At 34.4% G+C, this 19,904-nt stretch overlaps 1 protein-coding gene across 2 annotated transcripts in view; it reads right to left on the bottom strand.

Moving 5' to 3' along the window:
• Window positions 1-19,904, bottom strand: part of ERC2 (ELKS/RAB6-interacting/CAST family member 2) — a 429,234-nt gene that overhangs the window by 229,999 nt on the left and 179,331 nt on the right. For both annotated transcript variants that reach the window (XM_031609751.2, XM_090148181.1), the window contains one exon: window positions 7,737-7,872. In XM_031609751.2, the coding sequence (XP_031465611.2) occupies window positions 7,737-7,872 (136 nt within the window). The remainder of the gene's footprint in view (window positions 1-7,736; window positions 7,873-19,904) is intronic.

The raw sequence follows: 19,904 nt of genomic DNA on the forward strand, positions 1-19,904 counted from the left end.
AGAAGCATCTTCAGTTCCATCCACTTTCTAATCTGTAACACTGAGTAGTCTGCAAGGAATAGCATAGAAGGCTATTATAGACCACTTTTAATGAGAGATAATTGGTATAAATCTGGCCTATTAGCAATCAGTGAAAATAATTCTACTTAGGCTTATCTCAAGCAGAAGTATGAAACTAGCTAGAGCTAGTGGATTTTTTTGCACCCAGGATTTTAGACTTTTTATTAAAATGTTATAACCTATGGATAAGCTACAAATACAACAAAATACAAAAAAAATTATTTTTTTTCATTTGGGAAAAATGAAAATTAAAGCAGTATAGGTAATATTTTAAGCAATGTTTAAATTTGAAAATCTACACTCATACAAATTTTCATTATGCTGCTTTTCTAATAGTGTTAAACCCTCCTATATTCATCTTATATTGAAGACAGCTATACAAATAGGGTCAGACATTTTATTGCAATTTCACTTTGCAGAATTTCAATCTAAATCATTGTTTTTGTCATTGATTATAATTTATGTAATGTAGGGTGTTTAAATACATAAGTTAGTAAAATATTAGACAAGCTATAAGTCAGTGTTAAAGTTAAAAATGAACTATACATGGATTGCTATATTGGACAGTCATGTGCTGAAATACTAACATCTATTATAATGAGGTTATTGATGTAGAGTTGACATATGACTTGATTTGCAGATGCCCTACTGACTAACCTTTTGCAACTATATCTCAGTGTAAACTTGTGGTAATTATTGCTGGGTAGGGAGAGTTGGTTTAACTGAACTGTTTCTTTTGATGCATGTTGAATGTGATTGCCCCCTGGAGACCACAGGAGTCCCACATGTGTGAGTTATTACATAAACACTGAAGAGGTGGGGGAGGTTGTATCACATTAAATTTTTCCTGTTTCCTATTGTTGCAATTTTTGTTTTTTCCAACACAGTTTTTTTTCTTCCAGTGCTTCTTCACACATGCCCTCTCCAAATAACAAGCAATGTATTAAAGTGCATAGTAACATGTTATTTAATCTAAACATTAAATACATATCCATAATTGTGTTTCACAAGTTTCTAAATATACTATAACAATCAAATGTAACTTGGTTTGCAAATCAAGATGTCCAGGTTCTATTCTGGGCGCTCAAGTCATTGAATAAATGTTACTTAAACAACACTGAAAAATGTTTCTGACTTAACTGTAAAAATTGAAAAAGATTTTAAGAAAATCAGTATTCAGACTTTGGATATGGATGCACTGATGCCCCTGTAATAGTGCAAAGGTTGCATTAATAAACATACATCACGTTCTGTAATACTGTGTACTTGTTTAAAAATCCACAAGTAATAAATGGGGGAAGTTCTAAAAAATGGAATTAATGCTATTTTGTTAATAAATGGACAATGCAATACTCTGGACAAATGTGGGGACATGACCATTACGTATCAAAGTTGCACTGGTAACATTTTACCTACTGAACATTTTTATGTTACAGATGGTTAAAAGAACGTAGCACAGAATATTTTGTCAGCCTACCAATTATGGCAAAGAAGAAAAGATTTAAGAGACTGTGAGTCTAGTAGAAACTGAGCTTCACAGGAGATTTTCACAGATTGTCTACTGGGAGATTTTATAACAAGAGTAGTTTTGGCTTCTGAGGATTACACTGCACAATGAAAACAAATGCCAAAGTAACTCCCCAAAGAAAAAAACACTTCTGGTATTGATCCTCAGACCTACCAATCAACCCTCCTGCCCTGTGTAGACTTTCAAATACTTGTCTTCATCTGAAACCTTTTAGAAATATTTTCTTCAACATAATCTTAAACTACTGGCTGAAGTTCAACGCACATTTCTGCAACACATATGGAATTTATCCACAACTTTTGGAACTTTCACAGGCCAAGAGAATTCCTAACAGTCCACCCATGTTTAGAATCTTAATTTACATTTATATTATTTTAGAAATCTAAATATAAGTACACTATCCCTGTCTTCAATAGTCTTTGTGTGCAAGTTAGTCTGATGTTAGTATGCAATTCTAATCTAGTACTCATTTTTTAATAAATTGCACTGTCATTATATATATTTGTTTTTTCTACTACCCCCTAAATCTCAGCTCAAAGATTTTTTATAAACTGGTTATCAATGTAGCACAATAAAAAACAGTTCTGTGAAACTCTAATTTTTCAGAACATCTATTTAAAAAATGTATATTCAGCTACATGAAAATTTCTGCTTGCAATTTTCTTGCAATTCCTGACTTTTGCTAGATAAGCACAAGAAAAAAAATAATCCCTGAACTGTGTGAAATTTATAAGCTACGCATTTTGCTGAAGACTGAGCATTTTTGAGGTTTTAGTTATTAGTTACACTCTCTATCTTGGGAAAATCCAGCTATAACTAAAGAAGCAGAGAAATACCAAAGGAAGTACCCATGAACATATCACTAATGCATGCAATTTTAATCCACTGTGCTAAGTTTTCTCTGTTTGCTAGTACATAACTCTTGCTTCATAAGGATAAATCTATTTGATATGTGATGTTAATTTTAATATTTATTTATTTTACAAATTAAGCTTCAACCTAATCGTTCAAAAAGAAAATTTAGAGTCCCCAGGAAGCCTAAAACTTAAAAACAGAGACTATGGGAACATATTTTGGTTTTCAAGCAGCTAATAGAATATAACTGTATAGATGTCCAATAGCTGGAACAAATGCATCAAAATAAAAAAAAAAAAAAAAAAAGGAAGAATTACAAGGAAATCAGATTGTAAGTATCTTAGCAAGAGGATGGACCTTCACAGGCCATTTCTCCTTCCTTTGAACTAGGCTCTGCAAGCCTATGTGGTATCTCACATGTATGTTCTAAGGGATAAATTGCCAGTAACGCAGAGAAAGGAAAATTCAGAGGAATCACTTATTTCCCCTTTACCCTGTGCTTGCAGCTGTATGAGCCATCCTTCCATCCTATTTTAAGAAACACAGATACAGCATATGGCAGCATGCAGTGTCCTCAGTGTATTTTGCATTTCTAGAACTATTTCATCTATGGAGATGAAAACTGTATGCTGAAGAATAGAATGAAAAAGAGAAATCCAATGAAGGCATGTGAAATCTCTAGGGAGCTATTTGTAGTACTATACCACAAATACTCATAAGGAAAAAATCAGCAGTGATATCAATTATCCAAAATTTTCTATCTCTTTTGGTAAGGCTCTTTTCCAATCATGCTTTATGCATCACCTAAGACTAAATTTCTTCTTTACTAAAGAGCTATAATTCTTGCCTTACACCTCAGTATGTCCACCAGCAAACCAAGGACCAATTGCTGGACTCAGTCTAAAAGAGTTAGATGGAAAATGTACATGTGTACACAACCTGTTTCATGGTACTTCATATAGATATGATTCCATAACACTCAATTCACATATTAAATTGATACATTTATGAAAAGTATAATCAGACCAAAGAATAAACTTTGTTTCCTTTGAGGCTATTTGATGAGACATAAGGCAGCACTATTTTGCGTTACTTTTGGCTTTGCTAATATTGCAGGTTTTAAGATCCAAATCAAACCCCAAACCTCTCAAATTATTTATCTTACCCAACTGTTTTCTTTCTCATTCTGTTAACATTATATAGAATTAACATTTTCTATACAAGAATCAGGAAAAAATGTTTCAGTAAAGCAGGTAAGCCTCATGTCTACAACATTTTAAGTTCCTTCAAAGGGATTTGTTTGGGAAGTTGCGCACAACTTTATGACACCTTACCCCCATGTTACTTAGCTCTGCACTTCACAAGGAAAGCTTATCATTCTGAGAGAGACAAAAAAAGAGAAAAATGAAGGCATGTTAGACACACAGTTCTCAAAAAGCTTCATGATAAAGTGCTCAAGGCCCAGCTCTCCCGCAGTTGTGCTTTATGTAATATATGACCATCATGTCTGGCAAGACTTCCACAGGTCTGCCCTTGATTTGTGGAAGGAAAAAGCTGAAAACCTCACAACTATTCTTCATTCCCAAGAATTAATCTCAAGTTTGGCTTCCTGATGTTTTCAATTTTAAAGAGATCCAAATAACCCCCCAAAACCACACCTGAAACATCACTCACAATTATAGCTGATAGAAGAGGGAGACCAAAGTGAATTCCCTCCCCAGGCATCCCAGAGCACTCTCCATCACAGCAGCAGCTCTAGAGTGCTCAGAGATGTAGTGATCTGAGACTTAAACTTATCCTGCATGGGCTGATGCTAGGATATGAACCAGCTTTGAAATGCTTTTACCTGAAAAGAAAGCATAATGTATCTTAAATATACACAATGCTATAAGCCTCAGGAACCAATATATATTATTGAAACTTCAAAGAAAATAGAGACTTCTCAAATTCTTCAAACCTACCTGAAAGCAAGTGGACAGCTGAACGTGTAGAGCTTTGGCCCCCAGCTGAGCTGTGCAAAATAGATGGCACTTCAACTGATTATTTCACTTTGACCTAAATAACTCCCTGAACAGTCCATGCACAACATACTAGCTTTCTTATATCTCTCCCAGTATTTCAGTAACAGGGATTGAGATTTGGCAGCAGTAAATGTAATTTGACGAGCTTAATCGCTCTTCAATGGTCAGCAGAGCTTATCACACTTAGCCAATAGGGAATACAAGCTTTAGACCAGGCCAGAGAAATTTAGAGTATACTAAACTCTAATGGCTCAATACATCATTCACAGATGTAATAACTACACTGTAGACATATGCAGTGTGTTATATGTGCCAATAAACACTGGTAGACGGTACTAGAAGCAGAATAAAACGTGGCCAGATGCCTATGATTTGCTAAATATTCAGGATTTATTAAAATATCAGCTAATTTTATTTTTGATTAGCAGAAGGATTGTACTCCCAGAAACTGATTTATTTTTCAAACAATATCAATCTCATACAATGCGTCTCCACACAAATCTTATGTCACTTAAATTCCTAGATCATTATTTTAAAAAAAAAAATTTAACTCAATATATTATTTATAAACTGAGATTTAATATCAAAAGTGATCAAGTACTCTGTCAGGTTATTTACTTAGTCAACTCTGACATCCTGATTTGAGTTCTGTGTATGCTCACATCTCTGTGAAATTATTTGATTTTAGTTTTTATTCTGAGGAAAGCACTGCATCCTTGTTTAGAAAGAAAACAAATGCACCTATCACATACTGCATTATATACATCTTTTTGAACACATGCATAAAAAGCTTGAACACTCACAAACATAGCTAAATAAACAAATCTGCAGAAAGCAGATGTGTTGCATCCTGGCAACCAGGCACTTGTTTCTACCTCTGTCAGGAGTAAACCTTTATCTTATGCCAAATATTTTAACTAGTTTTATTGTGACCAGATACAAAAGGCTCACATCAAGAGTGCCCTGAAATGACAAGCTCTGTACACCAATCAAAATCATAATGAAATCCAGTAGTGCATTTTGTCAATTATTTTAAAAGCACAAATCCGTATTTTTAAAAAATACTTTTTAAGTATTTCAAGAGATACTCCTTAAACAGCATAAAAGATGTCTGTTATTTGTTTTGTTGGAGTTTTTTTTTAAAACAACTTATGAAAAATTCTTTTGTATACCAAGGCTAATTGACTTGAGCTCATTTCCCCCTGCTCCTTCTTACAGCTACTGGAGGACCAACTGGGGAATGCAAAGCACCCACTGATAGGCAGTAGCAGCTGGAGTCCTCCCCTCCTCACTGTTACAGCAGCTCAGAAAACATAGAATGGGTCAAAACAAATATATACTTACATTACTGAAAGTAGTAAGCTAAAGTACACAATATTAAAACATTAACATTTTAAGGCATAGTAACAGAGAAATATTAGAGTTCTTAGGTAACTGTCTTTCATAAACTGTTGTTAGCTGGCAAAAGAAAGTGAATGGCACAGGGGAGCTATACACTACACAAGCTTTTTCTTTCTAAATTTAGGCTGTTCAGCCATGCTGCTTCTATTTGGTAGACTCCTTCCCATATTTCATGACTTGAAAACTCCAAGTTTAGCAGTTACATCAAAACCCATAGGACTTTTATCCTCTAGTGATCACACTGCTCTGACCGATTTGCAAAATATTAATGAAAAAATAAAAATCTAAGATATTCTCACTGCTGATCCACACTAATTACAAGTAGCTGCTCAACACTGAAATTTCATTTATATATATATATTATCAGCCCAAATAGTTCACAAGGTTTTATTATTAAATCACGTGCAGTAGAACGCATTATAATGCAGCAGTATGTAAGACTAAGATTACAAAGTATGAAAACATTACACCAATGCATAAATAATGCATTATTTCCTGAACTTGAATCTATCGCTACAGTTTCACCAACACAAGCCTGCAGAGAGGTGTAGTGTTAATTCCTCCAGTTTTGCATACAGGAATACATGAGAAATACAGTACTGCAGGAAGCATGTGAGGGTCAAATTCCATCTATTAGAAATTTTCCAGAAACCCATTATATTAACCAGATCAAGCCAAAAATGATATATTGCACTGCATATTAGACTTACCTATAAACAAACGGTACAGAGACATTGCTGTTTTTGACAGAACTCAGTACTTCTCTTCATATGTTTTTATTGTTAGCTCTCAGCAATTTTTGAGTCAAGCATCAAACTCATTTTGTGGTCTTTAATACAAATTCCCTAGTAAGTAATGCATCATTTAACCACATCAGCTAATTATTGTTCAGTCTGAATATCTAAATTCTAATAACTTACAAAGCGTAGAAATTCTCCTAGAACAAGTTTCAAAAACGTGGAAAAAGGAGATTGTGAAAAAAAAGTTGCTGATGAAGTAATGTTGTAATAATAAAGGATTTGTCAATCAAGACATCCATAGCTATTTCCAGGGCTTTTTTATGTTTACTTTAAGTGCATGAGATAGGAGTAATCTCATGTGAAGATTCTCAGTTCACCACTACCCTATCTGATGGTCTATACACCTTTTTACCCCACTACACATGCATAGTTAGTCAGATCAAATCCCACTTGTTAAATGATCTGAGTACACAACTAGATGATGATAGCCTTGCTGATACAGAATTGCAGACATTTTAATTTAATGTGAACAGTTACATCTAGTAACTGAGAACAGGAAGGAGATCATGGGTCTCAAATGTTTTTGCTTTGAATCTCCACACAGCAAAACACAGTAGAATTTGTTATACAGTTCAATGCTCTTGGAAAAACAAATCTGTATTTTGCAGACTTAATCACCTGGGTATGTAAATGTTCACCCTATAAAAATAAATAAATTTCAGAGCGTGCTACTATTTGATATACAAACATCCTGAAGACTCATAACCACACTATAACATAACCAGCCAGCATGTTACGGTTTGGAAAATACAGAAAGCATAATTATCTTTCTATTTTTTGTGTCTCCTCAAAACAAGCTAGAATGATTTGCTTTCTTGCCTATAAAGTAAGAAAAACACAATCCTTGTGAGGAGAAGGTTTTCAAGTGCTATTCTTTTTTCCTCACCCTAAACACTAAATATTTCATGGGTACAACTGGTCATTAGTGTATCCTCTGGTAGGAGAGAAGAAAATGACCAGTTCTTTGCAAAAAGAATTGTTAGATACTCAGGGAGAAACAGAAGGGCACTTTCTTTCAAGATTCTAAAACACAACTAAAGAATAAAAATAATTAATAGATTAAAAACTCACTTGTAAATGTTGAGAGTTGTCTGTCATATTGTCCTCTCGTCTACGAACTTCTTCCAACAGCTGTGCATTCTTTTTTTTCTCCAGTTGCTGATTGTGCTTCAGATTGGCAACCTTCTTGTTTTGGTCCTTCATGTGCCTAAGATTTGTACGTACATATGCATTACTACCGATGACTGCAATGACATTTTTTCACTATAAACCAACTTAAGACTATGACAAAGGGCATTAATTCATGAACTTACGGATGTATTCCTAGTGTCAGATCTAAACAAACTTTACCTTGTTCCCAGTCTGTCATAGTGAAAATGAAACAGCTTTGATGTCGTCAGATTATATAACAGTAAAGCAATTATTGTCGCTACATTGTTCCTTTTTATCATTTGCACACAAATACACATACATGTCTTCTGAAAAACTGTTGCAGCAGAGGAAGATTATAAAACAATCCTTTTTTAAGTAATTTGAACTCTAATAACGTAATGAAAGATTAACAAGTTTATAAATAACTTCTTGTGAAAATGAAACAAACTTTATTACCATCACATATTTTCTGTTAAGACTGTTCTCAAGTAAAAAAATATTTTGTTAGTTTACTTAAAAGTTTAATTATATTTTTCTCTGGGTCTTATTCATTAAGCCATGAAAAGCTTTCCTGATTGTAATACATGGCACATATCTTTTTAAGAAAGAAGACAAGCTAATTCTGCCTGGCAGGAAGTGGAAAAATATCCTTGCAGTAATATTTTCTACCTGCTTGGATTCTTAAATTATTTTCTCAACTTTCCTTGACTTTGAGGAATTTGTTCTCTTTTATCTATTTAAAAATAAAGTCATGTGCAAATTCCTAATGAGATCTACTCACTAATCCTATTTTGGCAAATTAAGAGAATATTATTCAATGCCCAGAAGGACCACTGAAAACATTTCTGTTGCTTCCACAGTAGAGCTTTCAGTGAAAAACAAAGTTATAGGATATATTTCTTCCATTGCTTTCCTTATGCTAAAGAAGCAAGGTCATTTTATGTTTAGTTCTATCACTTCTTTCTTTGTCCTACTACTGGTTCTTTCATTAATTATTTAAACTTAAAAATTCATGATGAATATTTAATTAGTAAATATTGCCATGGTACTAAAAATCCTTAGAAGAAACTTCATACAAAAATTTTGTTACAGAAAAGTTGATTTACTTCTATTACTAAAAAGAAAATATCTTCAAGCTCCTTACGGAGAAAAAAAAGCAGGTACAATTGATTCAAATAACAAAAATCTTTGCTACCTTAAATAATTTAATAAATTTCAATCAAGAACTACCATGGGAATCATCATAATTCTTTATGATCGGGGATGCTGAAACCAAATTTAGCTTTGTGAAACATCTGTGAAATTGATTCTTACTTTACCTCAACACGGGCTGCAATCTGTGGACAAATAATCTGAAAATGAATTTTTTTCTGCCAAGAAAATTCCAGAAAACCTGGAATACGGCCTCCATACCTTTACATACAGAAGTCCAGAATAATCTAATTTCTCCCCACTTAAATACAAAAATGTAGCTTTTATTACTTGTTTACTTATGGCAATTTAAACTACACAATGTGACACAAGTAACTGAAACATACATGTGTGAAAATATTCTATGAAATTTGATTTCCTAGCAAAGAATTTCCAACAGAGAACACAGAAATGCAGCTTTTCTCTGAGATCTCCAGAATGAAAGAAAATGGTTTAACAAACTCATAATTATTAACAGAGAAATTAACAAAATATGAAACAGAAACATACAGCATAAATAAGACATTCAGTGAATATAAAGCTACAAGTGCACCCTTCAATTTCCCAAGTCATTTCATTTTTTGAAAGCTCTAGCACAAACCTGGGGAAAAAAAATACTGAACTTTTCTGAGTACAGTACAGCGCTACTAAATTAACTAGTACTTTAAATGTTTCTATTGATTTTACAAGTATCAAAAAAAAAAATGGACTATCAACTTAGTTCAGCCTCCTATAGCGACTCATAAAACATGCATGGAAAAAAGATCACAACAGAGTGAATGACACTGATTAATGAAAACATGTAGAATTAAAAGAATCTACATCAAGCTCACAGATAACTGTTTTTTAAAGAGAAGTATGAATTCCTCCATTTGAAAGACAGTGTTACAATATTTGCGTAGGTCTGTTAGGATCTACACAAACACTATAAACAATAATAAATATTTTAAATAATAATAAATAATCTAAATAGAGTAGATCTACTCTGCCTTCGTGAGGCCCCATCTGGAGTACTGCATCCAGGTCTGGGGGCCCCAATACAAGAAAGACAGGGAAGCTGTTGGAGAGGGTCCAGAGGAAGGCCACAGAGATGATCAGAGGGCTGGAGCACCTCCCCTACAAAGACAGGCTGAGGGAGATGGACTTGTCCAGCCTGGAGAAGAGAAGGCTGTAGGGTGACCTCACAGCAGCCTTCAATACCTAAAGGGAGCCTACAAACAGGAGGGGAGCCAACTCTTTACAAGGGTAAATAATGGCAGGACAAGGGGAAATGGTTTTAAGTTGAAGGAGGGAAGATTTAGGTTGGATGTCAGAAGGAAGTCCTCTACCAAGAGAGTGGTGAGTTTGGAGCAGGCTGCCCAAAGAGGTTGTGGATGCCCTGTCCCTGGAGGTGTTCAAGGCCAGGTTGGATGGGGCCCTGGGCAGCCCGGTCCCGTATTAAATGTGAAGGTTGGTGGCCCTGCCTGCAGCAGGTGGGTTGGAGCTTGATGATCCTTGAGGATCAGGGTCTCTTCCAACCCTGGCCATTCTATGACACAAAAAGATAATTAGCATAAATAGTTGTTTGTGCTACAAGTTATACACCTGAGACTCTTTCCTTTAGACATATCCTTAGACAAATAACAAGACTCTTAGGAAACAAAACTTTCTCCCTATCTAGAAGAGTCCATGAAGAATAATCATAAGTATAGACCTAATCAGAAGAAAAATAAAGTGAATAATAGAAAAAATGTCTTTTTCAGAACTTTGTATATACGTGGTGTTTGACAATTTTTTTGCTGTTAGTATGACTGTGCTCTTACAATATAAAACGATTTTCAATCTATTGCTGAATCAGTGATAAATTCCTATTTAATCTCTGCAAGAAGTTGAATTTTATGCCTATGCCAACAGTTTTTTTCATTGCCTTTCTCTCTCACAACTTCCTATTTCAATTTCTAATGCCACACCAAAACATAAAACATTGTGAATCTCCAAAGAAAAGCACCTGGTGCCTGTGATACGCACAATCCCAAAGAGCAGAAAATAAATGAAAGCCATATCATATTCTTTCTTCCTCAAATGATTGTGTGCATGTGGAAACTAAATAAATATTACAGTTTAAAAACCTAGTTGTCTAATTTTCTTACATCTCCCATAAGGGTACAGGAGGAGTTCAACACAGAAAAAAGACAACACATTTCCCTCTAGATTATAATTGCATTTCTTTTAGATGGCTTTAGAGAGTTCGTAGGACTGGCACATGGAAGAGAGAACACAGTGCAGTGCCCTCACTTTATGCAACATATACTCAGGAAAAAAAAAAACATAAGCAATGAAATGTTTTGTGATGAGCTCACTGTGCATACAAGGGAACCTCCTGCACAGGTGTGCAGCATCTGCACAGTGTATGGGCATGGGCAGAAACTCCAGAGTTTCAGAAAGCTTGAGACTGTTGAGACTCACTAAGCTTTTGCTGTACTTTCAGTACACTTCTAAGTGCCCAGGATTTCAGACACAGAACAGCCCAGATACAGCAAGAATATCAATGTTCAGATATCATGGGAAAAATATCAAATGAGTGATTCTAATGAGACAGTCCTGCCAACTGAAAAGCATTCAGGGAAATAAAATCATTTCTGTCCTTGGTCTGAGTTTGAATTTCCAAACAATTAACTAATAAGTTATTTTGTGAACAACTGTGAATTCATCTTATGTTATTCATCTTATGTTACTTCTCAAGTATAGCAGCTGATTCAGTAGATACTCATTCATCTCTTAGCTCCTGCTTTCCTTTCTGCATGACAGTATTTCACTGTTGTCACACAGCAACAATTCTGGGAAATCCCTTCCTGGTGGATGAGCTAAATTTAATAGTGAGAAAACAGACTCCCACCGCTCAGATCACAGATTGGTTTGAATTGCAAGAGGCCTTAAAAATCACCTACTTCCAACACTGTCCTCTAGGAACAGGTTTCCCAAAGCCCTGCCCAACCTGGCTTTGAACATTGCCAGGAATGGAGCATCCCAACACAGATGTTTTGCTTCACGGCAAAGGGATGCAGAGAAATGCATCCTTAGAACAGTCATGAGTTTAACACAATTTCTTTTCTTTTTTTTTTTAAATAGGAACATTATAGAAATACATAACTCTAACTCTACAAAAAAAAAATTACCTTGGCTCTTAATAGAAACTAGATAAACTGACAAGCAAAACTGGGAGTAAATATGTATACAAATAAATGGCCACTAAATCTGAGAGTCTTGGCAACAAAAATTCTAGTGGAAAAGTGAAGATTTAAATCTGCCTGCTTATAAATGAATAAGAATAATCTAGAGTATATATTTCTTTGGCCATTGTAAAAATTTTCAGGAGGTGTTTCAAGTTCACTAGATTGCAGTATTTTCCAGGTCAAATATATATATTTTTTTTCAGTAATTGTAATGACTACATTTAACCACATTCTTTTTTTTGTCTGGTTCTTGTGGAACAAGATACAAAATGATCTCACAGGTCAGACTACAGTTTATTTAATTACTTTATTCCAGCTTTTTAAAACAAATATTAACATTTAGTTTCTGCCTGTATGCAAGTATCTTTCAGACTTCATTTCACAGTAGTGCATAACTGTCGTCTACAGTCAAATGCTTTCATCTCTCTTGACTATAGAGAAAGTCATGCTATTTCATTAAATTCCCAGCTTTAATTAACCACCTGGGTACCTTGGCCAAAAAAGTAGGTAATGTCAGCCAAAACCAAGTGTTACATGCTCAGTATAGCCTTTACTCTATTTCATAAAGACTTTTTTTCCTAAAGCATCCAAAAAATGCAGACATGTGAAATACCCCTAAGAGCAAAGTCTATAACATTTTCTGAAGCAACCTGTCTCTGTAATAACTGTCATAATGTTAAACAGCATTACAATGGGACCAGTTGTCTGAAAGTCAACCAAAAATGTCTCCAGCATGCCAGGAATATGTGCACCTCAATCTTAATTTTACAACAAAATACTCAATTAACTAGTATAATACATAAACAGAAATTATATTAACAGTGCTTTTCTTCTTTATAATCTTAGTGGAAGGAAAACAAAAAAAAAACCAGAATACAATAAATTTGACAAGGAAATAATAGAATGTTTTCAACAGAAATAAAAGTTTCGTAAAAAATATTTTACGAAACATAATACTTTAGTCAAAGCAACTAATTTATACCAAATATGGAATTCTGAAAAATCTGGTTTAAAATTTAATACAGTAAACACATTTTAAATAGTCATTTTCACCTATTGTTCTAGGCATGCATTAGAAAGTATCTTAGCATCAATACTTGAAAATACTGTTTTCCTTTTTAACAGCACACATTTATCCTTCCTCCTGTATGTTATACCTTCACGAAGGATTCATGTATGCTAAATTGTAGGTTATCACTTTACAAGGTACTCTGGGTCTCAGTAGCATGCAGAAGACCCAATGCTGTAAATCCTGCCCATGTGAATGACCATTCAGAACTACTCATACATTACCTCAGTAAGGCTCAGCAGAAATATTTCCAAGAGTTCAGTTATTGCTGTCTTAAAAATTCAGAATACATAGATTCCTATTTGATTACTAACTAAAGACTAAAAGAAAAGTATGGGAATTAGTTTCAAGAAAACTCCTTAAAATTCAGATTCAATTTAACTGAAAGACAGAACTTCCACTAAGGTAATGAGCACTGTTAAGTAGTGTTTCTGGTATTTTCCTGGAATGCAAAAATTTATTTACTACTACTGATCTATAAGCCTGGAAAAAAAGAAAAAAGAAAAGCAAAAAGGTGTAAAGATCACAGGAGGTATCAAGAGATTTTCTGACAGTCACATTCCTAGCATAAGTATGCAAGGTCTCCGCTTATTCAGTTATACTCCTTAGATGTATTTGTCTGGGGAAAACAGGTACCATCATTATAAGAAAACATATTCTGGAGAGGATAAAGTTTTGATATGACTAAGAAAACATAATTTGCTTGAAATAACTGGCTTTTTTTTTTTTTCAAAGAACTTTTTTAATCACCTTAGGATGTATCATCTGCTAATAAAAAAAAACTAATCAATGCTTCCCTGTGTTGAAATTTGCATTTACAAAAATTTTCAAGTTGTTCTTTTAAATTTAGATTCTACAGTCCAGAGGCTTACTAGTATATAAAAATACTAGTATCTTCAACTTTTTTCCCTTATGCTTAACCTTCTGTACAGTCAGAAGCGTAGCACGGTTAGGATGGTACTTTACAGGTGTTAAAGTTGGAAAGATTACTGTGGTGAAAAAGAAACAATCAAGGAAGAAACGCTTACCTGTATCAGAAGATTCTGGGCTCTCAGTGGAAAACTCCATAAAGGAGGGATCTCCAGGAAGAGATCCTTCCCCAGTGACAATCAGCTCTTACATGGGGTCTAGGAGGTGAACTGCCTTCACCTGTGCTCCCATGGCTGACCCAGTCCTTGCCTCAAGTGATCAATCAATGTTTCAGGCCATGACTCAACAGTTCACATACACCTTGCTTACTTTATTTTTGTTAAAAATTGTTATTGATGATAAAAAATTCAAAAATTATGCAAAAACAATCATTTCAGCCTTGCAGAAGTTAATCACTTTGACGCAAGCAACATGTTGAGCAGAAAAACAATACTCTGATTAACTTTGGCCAAACTGAGTATATTTTTTCAGTACTAAAGACCCCTGTTCTGCTACACACCTCATAGACAAGGTAATCACATGTCAATTTTGTCTTCTCTTACTGAAGAAGAATGTTTGGTCTTCTTTCTATCATTCACCTCAAGCTGAGATTATGGCAAATTTCATGTTAGTGTTCATACTCCTACCCCCAGGAGAACTCAGAAGAACCCTTCATGCACATTCTGTGTTCATATAGAAGAGTAAAAACAAAATGACCAACAAAAACAATGAATTAAAAAAATCATTCAAAAGAAACAAATACTTAAAACTCTCCAAATGATTTAGTTCCCACATTGCTAATTCTCAAATTGAATGCAAAACTTCTGTAATTCCCAGAGTTGCCAGTTAGCAAGGTAAATGAATTTTAGCATATATAACATTTTCATTACATTCTTACCTCCATTTACCAGCGTATTACATGCTATTTGAGTCTCAAAGGAGCAAATCTGCAGCCCACAACAAATCTATAAGCTCTTCTTAAAATTTCATGATTTCAAATGTGTGTGTGCTGTCTTAAGATTTCTAACCCAGATTATTATTGCAGTGCTTCAGTTTAACAATTATTTTGCCTTCAAAAGTACCAGGAAAACATATGGCTGCCGCAACAGAACCAATCCTGCCTGCTAGAAGTAAATTAAGTGTCACAGAAGTCACTGAAACATTTCTTATCTCAAAGGCAAAAAACGTGGGAGAAAAGGTTTACCTATCACCCAATCTGGAAATATTTCCAAAATCTCTGTTTAAGAAAGTTGCCTCCAAAGTCCTGGGGAGATGTTAGAAATATTCACATGAGAACAGTGCATGAATGAAAAAGACCTACTGAAATCCTGTTTCTGAACTATAATTCATATCACTTTGTTTCAACACACATCTACTCTGCAACCACTGAAACCTAAATGCCATGCATCACACTACTGTCTCTCTCAGCACATTCTTAGTGCATGACACTTGAAACGAACATGTGCGAAATCTGTACCAGAAAACTCATCTGCCACACATCTCTTGTATATCAAGGATATCTGCAGTTGCTTCTTATGTTCTTTAAAAAATAAAAAAAAAAAACAACTGATGACAGGATACTAGATAAGAAGGATATTTGATCTGATTTAAATGGTAATTGCTTACTCAGCTATTTTATTAATTGATATCATCAGTTATAGCTGTAACCAGTAACTGAAAATAGTTTGCTGTCTGCTGTTTGAAGAGTTGAAGTCTTCCCACTGCCTCATCAGGCAATGTTTATTTATTTTATGCAAACCCTGCACAGCATGTTCAGCTTGACAGCAATCAGAATCAAACCTCCACTGCTGCAGTTTCCTTCTAAAACAAATCTCTTCACTGCAACTCCTGACTCAACCTAGCAGTTCTCAGGGTCCATTCAGACTCTATCATCCAATCTTTCTGTGCTGTTGCAGTCAAGTCTTCAGAATTCCATTATATGATTACTTGTTTTGACTTGTTTGGAAGTTAGTAATAACTTCCCCTCGTAATTCCATTCAGAGCATTTCTATCCACTCATAATCATACTGTCCATTAACATTGCTCTTGCATTATGGAAGCAAAAAGTGCGACTAGAATAGTAGGCTCCATTAACAGCCCTATTCTTAAATTTAGCACCCCGTCTCTTTCCAGTGACAGCTTTTTGAGGGTAAGTTGTACTGTCTCACATGATTCTTCACATACATCACATCTCTCCATTCCACACAGGGAATCCTTATAGCATTGCACCCAGGCAGCCACTGAGCTTCCCATGGCAGTGGTGTGTGGCTGCTTTATTCAAAAACTAATCAATACCTGCTGTGGATGTTCCTCCTTGCCAAAACTAGTGTTAAGTAGAAGATCTAGAGAATTACAACAATGATCTGTCTAGAAATCAGCAATAAATTAACAGTTACTCAGATAATTTCTTCTCCAATAAGGAACCCTACTGTCAGGTCCAATGCAATCCAAAGTAGCTCTTTTTCCTTCGGTGATGTAGAGCTCTTTTCTGCTCATGTCCACTTTATGCTGCATATCTACTAATATTTACTTCGTAGGAGTATTGATACACCAAATTAAGAAAACAATAAAACCCATTATTGAGAATTACAAAATATACTTCCATATTTAAATAATTCATTTGAATTTGTCCCCAAAATTATGTTGACCTCCGCATTCCTTTAGGCACTTCCTACTGGAAGGGCACAGAAAAGAACTGAAGAAGTTCAGAAGGGAGTGGGATAAAAATAAACATGTTGTTCTGTCACCATGACTCACTTTTATCTCTTTATAAACTTTCTTCAACTCTATCAACTAATCTTATTTCATAGCCTATTGTTGTTTACACTGTTCTTTTAAAAGAAGGAATTCCAACTATTTAAAAGTTCTACGCTACTATTTCTTAAATAAAATTAAATGCAAGCACACAGAAACTCAAGAACACAATCAGAAATATAAATATCTCTTATCAAATTTTAATCTCTTTCAACTCACTTAAATGTTAAAATGCAAACAGTATGAAAATGTTGATTCTGTATACGAAGCAAACAGACTAAAACAAAGACATGACATCAATCTGCCAGTTTCCAACATAACAACTATGTTTCTCACTTCGAATAACCACTCTCAGAAGAGTACTATATATCACAGATTCTCTGTTTTCATTGGTACACTATCTCAGTTTCTCCAGGGAAATTATCTGTGAACAACATATCGTTCTGCCCTTGGAACCATCAAACTGACATTCGACAAAACTGCAGAAGGCTTGTAAGTTAAATTTAAAGCTCTGTTAAACCTTGCCTTGCACATCTAGTGGAGCTTTAGCTTTCCACAGAAGGCCAACATTAGAGGCCGGTGGGAAAATTTCCAGTACAATGCCATCTCCTGTTTATCTACAGGCAGAAAAGTGCAAGGAGTACATAACTTGCTGTAAACTAAATGAAAAAGAAGTTATTCAATTGATTTTTTTGTTGAGTTTTCTTATAGATAAGTAGATTTTGATATTAAAATACACACATTATTTTATTTCATTGTATTTTATCATCTTTGCCAGGAGTATCAATAGCTCATCAAGTTATAAAAGAGCTATCGCATTTTTCTAACCTTTCCAAACATTAATAAAATGACAGTTGAGAATATATTATCAGAAATTAAAGAGATTAATAAATCTGTTAAAAATTAAGTTGTGACCTTAATGGTGTTTCAAACTGCAACAATTTAAGACTTCACTGCAATACTACAGTAAACTTTAATCACATACTACCATGTATGAATAACTACAGGGATGGAGCATTTGCTTCAGCAAGGTCAGTTGTTTTTTTAAGTCAATAAAATATAACAAAAATTGCACCTCCCAGTGCTGAACAAAGGCTTCTGCATACCAATCATTGAATTCAGGTGAAATCAACCATAATATCAACTGCCTAACATAATAACTTTCTTTAAACTCCTTTGGGATAGGGAGATTTTCAATAAAGTTTTGAATATGTTCTGACAGAAGTGCCATAACAGTCACATTCAGTCAGTACCTTCATCATAGCCAGAACTAGAGTAAATTCATTTAATTATTTTCTGGCAGACATAAAGATGCTGAAAAACTGTTTCAGTATTTTTATCATTTAGGTGCAATAAGGTTTATTCAAACATGATAAAATGTTCTTGCAGAGATGCACAATAAAGTGTTCATCCTACTCATTATTGCAATAGATAGGACTCAAATTTCAGAAACAGAACATTCCAGTAAGAAAGTTGTCATTGCAACATGCACTAAAGCACCATGAAAAATGGTCTCATTGGTGTTTTAATTATGAGCCATCTTTGGCCATATGGTTCAAAGTCATTCACATCAGAATCTTCTCTGATGTGTCTGAATTAGGAAGCATGAACTGTACTTGATTTTGAGATCAAGATATAGAAACTCTTCTAACTGTTGAGCTCCATACAAACAGAGAATGATGCAAAAAGTATGTGTTTCCATAAAAGATCTGTAAACTTCAGATCTAAGCACATTATAAGACATGTTGGAGATTTGCCATGATTCTAGACAGCTGTGCTGCATGGCAACACAATGTGTGGAATTGTATCTCCAAGTGCAAAACTTTGGTATCTGAAATCTGCCTGGAAGGTCTTTGCAGAATACACCCTTATTTATACTCTAATCTAATTGATCTGTGAAAAAGTGCACACATTCTACCTCAAAAATGATTGAAAATCAGGTTTGTTTCTCTCTTAAGGAGAGCAACTTCAGTAAAGAAAACAAGACTTATCTATACCTTAGCCATATCATATTTTGATATTAATAAAAAAAATCAGACCATTAACATTTATTGTTAAGAACCTATGCTAAGTACAATAACAGCAACAACAAAATGTTTTCATTCTTTAGATTGCAGCTAAGAAAATAAAAAAAATGCATTCAGCCTCTGATTCATTGTTTGATACACTCATTATTTCAAATGTTTGAAGCCTGTTTTAAGCTTTCTTAGTATTCAGATCATTATGACATTGCTTTAATGTGGCAACTATTTTGCCTCCAAAGGCATCAGTAGAGGGTAATGGTTGCCTCCTGCAGAACCAGCAATTCTGTCTGGTAGAAATAATTAATCACTTAAAACAACAACAAACAAAAAATCCCTTAAACAACATTCATCTTATCTCAAATTGAAAAACAAATATAATCATTTTTAATAGATCAGATCTCAATTTCTCAAGATCTCATGACAGTTCTTGAAGTACAGTTCAAATTAGTAAGCAACATTTCAGGGGTGCACTATATTGTGGCAGAACTCTACATAATGTGGGAAAGGAGCATCAGTAAAGCAGACAAGACTCCGCAGAAGAAGATGTCCTGTCCAGGACTTGAGAATATTACCAAATTCTTTAAAATTCCTCAAAAATAGTGCAGGAGCACAAATGCTAACAAAACTTATCTAAAACACTGAAGAAAATAAAGCTTGTATCTGACAAGAACATGAGACATATAAAAACAGTATACAAAATGTACACACATACACACATTCCTTGCAATTATGTACTCATCCAGATCCTGGCCAGAACAAATAGCTAAATGTTTCTGAATCAGCAGCCAAACCACTCCAAACTCTCATATGATGTTTGCAATAATAGTTTAATAGTTTAAGTGATGACAGTAAAATATGTCTCTAATTGTAAGCATAAATCTCTCTGCATAGTATTGTTTTTACCCAATTAATTATTTCTTGAGTTGGG

Source organism: Phasianus colchicus, chromosome 11, assembly GCF_987193195.1.
Source record: "Phasianus colchicus chromosome 11, bPhaCol1.hap1.1, whole genome shotgun sequence".
NCBI classification, from domain to species: domain Eukaryota; kingdom Metazoa; phylum Chordata; class Aves; order Galliformes; family Phasianidae; genus Phasianus; species Phasianus colchicus.